General features: G+C 42.3%; 1 protein-coding gene across 4 annotated transcripts in view; it reads left to right on the top strand.

Moving 5' to 3' along the window:
* The window catches only part of LOC135484044 (uncharacterized), a 28,782-nt gene extending 20,631 nt beyond the window's left edge, over positions 1-8,151 (top strand). For 3 of the 4 annotated variants that reach the window (XM_064765110.1, XM_064765113.1, XM_064765111.1), the window contains 3 exons: positions 641-2,542; positions 2,931-2,998; positions 3,845-8,151. In XM_064765110.1, coding sequence (XP_064621180.1) covers positions 641-2,542; positions 2,931-2,995 — 1,967 coding nt within the window. In that variant the 3' untranslated portion in view covers positions 2,996-2,998; positions 3,845-8,151. Of the gene's footprint in view, positions 1-640; positions 2,543-2,930; positions 3,004-3,844 lie in introns of all 4 variants that reach the window. The other variant, XM_064765112.1, reaches the window with a different exon arrangement.
* Positions 8,152-8,692: the final 541 nt, after the last annotated feature.

The raw sequence follows: 8,692 nt of genomic DNA on the forward strand, positions 1-8,692 counted from the left end.
GCCCTAAACCGCCTTGCCAAGGCCGCCTTGCTACGAGCCGCCATGACCGCCCTGAACCGCCTTATCGACGATTTCTTTGCATATCTGAATTCTTGAGAGTATTAGCTTTCATATAAATAAATATAACTTGTGATACGTGATTTTGAATTCCAACAATACATAAAGATCATTAAAAATTCATATGTGAATTTGTGAAATCCTCCAAAAAATAGGCGGTTACAGATGGAAAGTGCAAAACAATAGGTGGCTCTATTGGGTTAACCTCACATTTTCTGGTGATGTTCAACTGAAACAGCTCCTTGGTAACATTGCCAAAGAATTTGTCTAAATAAAACCTGGCACATTGTACTTGTTTCCATTTCAGTTTCTTTTCCTTTCCTCAGATTTGTTGATGTGTGGCCTAGACTGTTTTGATTTGCTTGAACTGTTTGCTTCCTTTCATTCTTCTATGAATAGTTGTATTTCAGGTGGTGATGGTTTAGCAAAGCGCAACAACTTTAGCAATGGGTAGTATCACAAGCAGTCAAGATTACTAAAGAAAACCAGTGCAGATTATTTTTCCCAAGTATTCAGATTATCGGTAACTTCTTAAAAACGTTTTGGGCACAGAAAACTAAAAAAAGATTTTCATCTTCTTTAGGTCCACCTGCAAGTACTAGTACACCCAGGGGCACAGTATCAAATCGTGGCAGAGGTCGGGGTCGTGGCGGTAACCAAGGCGGTCCTTCCAATCGCACTCGAGGCTTCTCGTCTGGGAGTGATGATGGATCCAGATCAGTGGCTAATCAAGACGACAACCTTGTCATCAAAATCGAAAATGAATTTTTTGCACATCATAAAAAGTCTGGTGGACAATCATCTGGTGACTTGAAGTCGCCAGGATCTGGGATGCCGCCGAGTCCAGGGTTCAGGTCCGAGCCCAGGTCAGCTAATCAGCGGACGTCTCCTGGTGAGAGGACCAGACCTGTTCCTGCTCGTGGCCCATCCGGGAGAACATCTGCTCCCAAGGGCCGAGGCGTAGCTCTGAAAGCAAGGTCTGAAAAGCAACGAGGTTCACCGGGGGGAATTGTTGCCAGGGGTGCTCAGCCAAACTCTGATGACACTGTTATAAAAGTATTAACATTTGAAGACAATCTAACTCATCCTCAGCCGAAAAGAAATAATCAGAAACGTGACCGAGGCCAACAGAAAAACACACAGAGGACTAGTTCTCAGAAAGACTCACCGCAAAGTGTGAGGGAGTCTGGACCTGTGGAGGAGTCCAAGTCTGCCAGAGAGTTAACACCTGAGCAGAAACGAATGCCTCTGCAGCAGAGACGATTTTCTCCTGAGCAAACCCGTGATGTTCGACACGTGTCACCACGGCCTGAGAGAGAGAAGATACCTGAAGAAACGAGAGAAGTGACCGAAGCTGACTCGAATGGTGTCAAGACCCCTGCGGGTGCTGCCACCTCCAGGGAGAAGGAGGAAGGAACCCCTGACTTATATGGAGTTCACATGGACGAGGAGGAACTGCAATCTTATCAGACATACCTTGCCGAATGCCGGGAAAAGGGCGATAAATTCCTCGCGGAATATGAAGAAGACTTTGAGGAGATAGATTACGATCAGTACCGTTTGAAACTAGATGTGGACTTGTGTGGGGTTGTGCCAGTGTCGGTGGCCAGTCCGATGAGTGATGTGAGTGGGGAGAGCTTGAGTCCATTTATGCTCAAGACGCCCACGGGACATGTTAAAGTCATTGACTGGGCTGCAGAGATGGATAATACGTATCAGGACTCCCGAAGTAGTGGTGCATTTGAAAGTTTGAACTCGACAAATTCCTTTGCTGAAGATGCGGGGGAAAGTGCTAAGGGGGATGATGAGGGAGGCCAGGAGGGGGATGTACATGATGATGCGGTACAGGTAGGGGATGGTGAGGATAATGGGGTACATAGTGGGGATGATGATGGGGAAGATGATGGAGATGATGATGAGGCTCAGGAGGCCCAATATGATGAAGAAGTTGAATGTGATGAAACGGCTGGTGGAGAACTTGACGCGGGGGTCTTGTATGACGGTCTGGAGGGGGGTGAATATTATGTTGATGAGGAGGATGAAGAGGGGGCTGAGGATGGTGATGATGAATTTGAAGATGCCGTGGATGATGATGAGGAGGAATTCTATGAAAATGGTGAGGGTGAGGTGGATGAAGCAGGCGAGGCGAAAAAAGTTCCGGAGGAGACTATCTCAGTGGTTACGAACGAAACCACACCTGTTGTAGAACAATCGGAAGGATTACGAGATGGTTCTCAGCAGCAGGAGGAATTACATCTGCGTCCTTCAGAGCTGCAAGAGACAGTCAGTGATGCAGCTGATGTCGGCTCTGCAGGCCAGCCTGAACCACAAAAGTCTGCCACTGAAGAGGATGTTCCTGACGAGGCCGATGCCTACCCAGATTGTGATCAGCCTGAAGACCCACCCATGATGGATGCACCTATTGAGAGTATTGCCACAGGAGCAGCTGTGCCAAGCTCAGAAGAATCAAAGCCAAAAACAGAAGGTATGTTGAGTGTCAGAATCGGATCCAGTTTAGTTTTCATCCTTACATTCATTTGATAAGACACATTCAAAGTGAAAGATTGTGTCCCTAGTTTCAGCTGGGAGAGCTTTCAGACACGGATTGCCCAATACACAAACTGGCCCGGCCAGTACAATTTGATTTTTCTGATATGGATAACAGAATTGGTCTAAGAACCCAAGAAGTATAAACTCCTGCAAGTGTCTACACTCAGTACTTGCTCAAGCTCTTATCTATAAACTTTTCCAACATGCGTGTCAGGTATATAAACGTTTTCCTCCACACAACAAACCAAAGACAAGTTGACTTCCCTACCAACGCACTCATTATCAGTGATGCTGCCATCAACTTGCTGTCCATCTTTTTTCAGAATCCATCTCGGAAAAGGAAGTGGAGATGAATCCAACAGCAGAAGAAAAAGAAAAGACAGAATGAGTGGTAAGGTGAGGCACAACACTATACATACCGTCAAAATCACTGCAAGACTGAAACATTTGACAGTCTGAAAACGATAAGATGGAAACTATGAAAAGACTTGTTCATCCTTCTCAAAGTGCTTTTCATATATTTCCCGATCTAACCTGACACCTTTCAGTTGAACTCAGCTTAGGTACTCAATCAGCACTGCCATATGAGCATTACTGATCGGTACCCGTTTATACACCTGGGGTGTATTCGACTCCCTGTTCTCCACCGTTCTGGAACGGACCGAGAACAGGCGAACACGTTCCCGAGTCTCAAACGGTTTAGTACTATAGCTAGCCTATAGGAACCACAGGAAAACCCCGGCCGGCAAGTTATTTTCGTCAATGAACAAGGCGCGATAAAATCGATTTTCCGTCTAAGGTTTCGTCAACTCTGTTAAAAATTTTATTTGTACAAGTGTATATTTACATTTTTTAGTTGTATAGCGGGTTAAAGCTGTTCAAGACATTGTTTTATTGTTAAAATCGCACAAAAAATAATGTAAAAAGCAGATGGACTGTCCCTGTCCGCCATTTTTGTTCTTGGTTCGTTCCCGCTGCACCAGCAGACGAGGTGGTGTGGGATTTGGGAACAGAAACGGTTCCCGAATGTGTTCTCGCATGTTTGACTCATTCGAGAACGGGGAGTCGAATACACCCCTGGGTGGAATGCTGGACACGGAAGGCAAAGAGGCATGTCTAGAGCCTCACGTCAATGGTGGGGATCGTCTGCGAGTCAAAGAGACCCGAGGAATTTCACTTAAAGAAGTATGACTCCTATTTTGCTTAGGTTTCATACCATACTGCTCTCTGCTTTCAGCTCCTCACATGTTCATTAGCCCGGTGCAGTTCTGCCACTCATGTCAAACAACAGGCAGTGTCTTCCACTCATATCAAACGTTGCAACAGATTGCTGGGCAAAAAAAGGGTATCAGGAACAAAATGCTGAAGACGGTGCAAGTTATGGAAGACTGAGGGTATTTTTGATTGCAGTTTATTTTGACATGTTGTATGCGGGCAGTGTATGTTGAAACAGTTTTGACTCGCAAAAGGATTTGGTGCTGATTTGAATTTGTTGTCTTCTGCAGAGCTTTGTTTAGCCTCAAATTAATCTCATGGGCATGATACAGTTGGTACTGAGAGGCTCAATTTTCCCACTTTGATCAATGTAATTAAACAGAGTATTCTTGATTGACTTAACTCTTATTCGTGTTGATGCCAGTTTCGGACCTTGTTATTCCATTTTTCAAGGTAAAAATTTAATACCTTTGGTGTATCAGTCCTTAGACTGGCCACGTAATTAAAAATTATCATGCGTGCAGTTTCAAGTGGTGGAAGGCCAAGGTGAATTAGAATGTGGTTTTGAAAGAAGAATGCGTCACTAGAAATATTTCGCCAGGGCATTTAGTGTTTTAGTAAATTATTGCTGACTAGATGCTTGTACCGGTTACAGTAATGCATTTATTGGCTGGACAATCAAGCTTCTAATGGCATTTGGTTTGCACAGGTTAATAATACTGAGGGTTGTATTTAGATTGCCTGGAGAGGGGGGCAGACAGGTTCTGCTACTGACAACCTAGCTACTTACTAACTGAAATTGTGTACTCTTTTTTTTGTGATGCCCCTGATATATTTATTCACAAATTGAACAGCTCATAGAAGTTGATTAAACTGAAAAACTTTCTTTTTCATACTTTTGGTTGGCACTTTAATTATCTTTGATTATAAATTGAAGCAAATGGTGGTGCTGAAGCAATGTTTACTTGAAATTGTCACGTAAATTCAAAGATTAGGTGTCATTACTAGATTTGATAGCAGCATTCTGTGTAAATATGGTGTTGTAAAAGTTCTCGCTGAAATGAAAATAATCCTTGCAAACTGATTTTACCATAATGCTGGTGTGCTGACCCATTGAAATGGTCATCGTTCACATTTTGCTTGCAAGTCGAGGATGAATTGTATTTGTTACATTCTTCAAATATTTTCCATCTATACTTTTTCGAGGAATTCATATTCTATGAGGCCACACCAATTTAATGCCTTGGATAGCAGGAGAGGAGGCAGATTTTTTTTTATCACAGCCCTCTTGACTTTTGTTGATCAAATTTTTACATCATTGCCTTGGTCTCATCACAGATGATTCGTTGCCATCAGTTGTATTAAGTTGACAAGTGAAACCCCAGCAAGACCAAGGTCTTTCTTTATTTATGTCAACAGGTGGCATCTGATGCTGGTCGTTGGTCGGTGGTTTGGGGAAATGGGTTAATATTCATAGGTGGGCCAGATGAAGTTATCAACTTGGTGTGGCCTGAGAAATCAGACAACTGAAATAAGAGGAAGGACTGATTCTGATTCGGCATAGATTAAACCATTTCTCAAAACATCATGGTTCCCTGATCACAAAGTCGTACTTCCACCTATCAAATCCCCGTGTCTTTTGCGCTTACACCTATAAATTGCCGTGTCTAAATAGACCCGTGTGTCAAATCCCCGTGTCAATTAGCCCCATCGAGCTCGATGGGGCTAATCGGGGGCTAATTTAGACCCGTGTTCAACACGGGTTTTTTGATAGGTGGAATCTGAATAGACACGGCAATTGCAAGTTCTAAGATCCGGCGACAGATGGCGCGGTGTAGTTGCCTCGGTATTGGGCATGCGAAATTCCCCTCCAATGGGAAAGAAACACAGGAGAGCTCCCTACCTACAGCGCACCTGTTGCCGGGGCTATTAACCATTATCTAACACCACTGATAGGTGTAAGTGCGCCCCGGGTTTTTTGACACACGGCGAAGACACGGGTCTTGAAAAAACACGGGGTTTTATGATAGGTGGAACTACGACTTATCAAAATATGTAAGGTCAGGATATTGGAAGATATTTGCAATTTGTGGCCGATAATTTCACCACCAAGTTTTATTCATGTCTGATGTTTCCAAAAAAAGAAAACAGTGTTGTGCATTTTCAGTTCATTAATCATGAGACTTTGGTGCTGAAACGTTGTTGTATAAAACAGATGCTCAAGGGAATCAAAAATGTTGAATATTATCGAACAGATTGTTACACTACGCCATGGGTTCCTTCAGATTTAGCCTATATGTATGTCATAATTGTATTGTATTTAGTGTATTCAAGTCACTGGTTTACTTTTCAATCAAGAGAAGCAAAATTTTAGGCAAATTCTTAAAAAACACAGCCATGAAATTCTTTTCTGCTCTGGCATTCCTTGTACACTTCCGTTATCGATGGCATTATTGGCATCTATCTGAAATTTGCTTGGTTCTTCAATTATTTGCAGATGGATATGACTCTGTTTGCAGGAAGGGTACGCGTCACATTCGATACATCGAATCACGAAGCATACATGGAGAGTCTCTTTTCCCTGTTCGCCGCAGTAAATGAATTTCCTGTCCAGCTGTGAAGGTTAAAATATCATGCACGTAACTTTTGAAAGATTTAAAATATTTTGTCAAGATATTAAATAACATCCAGTATAATTTATTATCTTTATGAGTAACATCCTTAACTTATTGTGTGTATGTCATGCTAAAGTTTTACTAGTATCCTGTTAAAGGGACAGTATAGGCCGCAGATAGGCAGGCAAGATAAAGTTACAAAAGTCGTCAATAGGGGTCTCTCACATCTCACAGTATGTCGAAATGATTCAAACTTGCACGAGGAATATATTCAGTGCTGAATCTGACATGATCCAGGGCACTTACTGTGTATATTAGTAACCTGAAGATGGCCAAATTAACCCCTCTGCTCCTGCCTATAGTCCCCATTTAAGGTTGCATTGAGATGCATATGCTATAATACAGTTTGTATAGAAAACAGAAGACTTTGTGAAAATGTGTGACAAGCACCACACAATATGACATAACGAAACAATTACAGCAGAAAGTTTGATAATTCTATACTTGGTACCACGCCATAGTTCTACCTTTTGCAGCATGTAGATATACAGTTTTTAATTGTTGCATAAGATATCAGTCAAAACATGCATGATGCACTTTAGAGGAGGATAACCTCAAGATAATGCTGGGCCGGCTCTTATGATTGTTACAGGTGGCCTGTGAAGGTGGGCCTTATCTTAACTTGAGACACCCCTCCTGTGAATGGGGGAAATATGTATCACGTAAAAGGTATGTACTGGTAACTGCAATGGGTAAATGCTTGGCAGTTTCTGGGGGAACAGTTGATGGAAACTCTGCAATGACATCCAAGGGACTGAAAGTAAAATGTGTCCCAATGAGGAACCTGCAGAACTAAAAATCCAGATGGCAGCACCAGTACTAAAAGGTACACTTCTGGTGCATTTTCCATTAAAATTAAGTTTTGTTGATTTTTCTCCCTGAGACTCATCAAAATAGAATTAAGGACCAATGAAACAACATTTTTGGTACTACATGTATTTTCCCATGTCGAGTAATTAAGGGATGAAATATTCAATAATCATCGACGCCAGAAATTGCTTTCTCATTACAACCATGATCCACTTGCCTGCAGGGCCCCCTATTGGCAGGTTCTGTTGTGCAGGTTCCTCATTACAGAGGTCTAATGGAAAAGACAGTGTCCTCCTCGCAGAGGTGTCCTCCTCGCAGAGGTGTTCCCTGAAGGATGTACTGTATGTACATTTACCTATATGTAAAGGTGAATTTATTTATGATTGCTCATCTACCCTCTATTGATGGTCGGACTCTTATCTTGTTGTGCTTGGTCAAAGAGTCCATAATATGTTAACTTTTATTGTACATTTTAGCCATATTTTATATATTCTGGATTGTTTATTGGATTTTACTAATGAATCTGTGTTGTATTCACTTTTACATCATTTACATTTATGGATGGTAAGTTATTCTTGAGGGATTGAAATGAGTCAAAGCATTCTGATGTTCCTATCCTAAGCTTTGACCTACAGTGGCCTGGCTTATAATTGCTTGGATGCTGGCGTGAGGTAAGATGGGATGGGGCTGGTTTAGGAGTGCTTGGCAAATTAGGTAAGCCATTTTAAGGATGGAGTTTTGGCATTATGATGCCTCAAGGGGTTGGCCATTGGCACCACCATTTTGTGTCATTCAAACTTACCTATGGAACACTTTTGCATGTTACTCCATTTGGGCTCAAACACAAGAGTATCCCTTTAATTTTCTAAAGGGAGAACTGAGTTAACAGCTCGGCCGCCAGGCGGCACCCTGACCGATCCCGCGAGATCGCGCCGATCTCATGCCGCCATATTCAGTCTTTACTCTTGTGCTTCTACGAAGCACATCGTTTTTTCAAAGCTGCCGTGAATTCGATTTAAAACCAAATTCAACCAGCCAAGTCTAGACGATTTTTGGGTTCATTCACCTACGGAGTAGACCGCCAAACTAATCTTGGCATTAGTATTGTCCAGTCTATTTAATTATAGACATTTTCTTAGCTAGCTTAGTCGACCCGGCTCCATTATTTTGATCTTGGTAGGGTAGAGTTAAGTAGGCTATTCTCCGCTCTATTGTAATGAACAAGACTCAGATCCATTGCAATAGTGTTTAATTCAAGTAGGCATGTTTTCCTTTCCATTAATTATTGCGTCCTTTCTGGCCTACTTGGGGTTCCCAGTGTTTTTATTGTCATTGGTACCATTTTTAGCTCACCTCTTAGCAGAGGTGAGCTTATCCCATACCGT

This window comes from Lineus longissimus, chromosome 3, assembly GCF_910592395.1.
Source record: "Lineus longissimus chromosome 3, tnLinLong1.2, whole genome shotgun sequence".
In the NCBI taxonomy this organism is placed as follows: Eukaryota; Metazoa; Nemertea; class Pilidiophora; order Heteronemertea; family Lineidae; genus Lineus; species Lineus longissimus.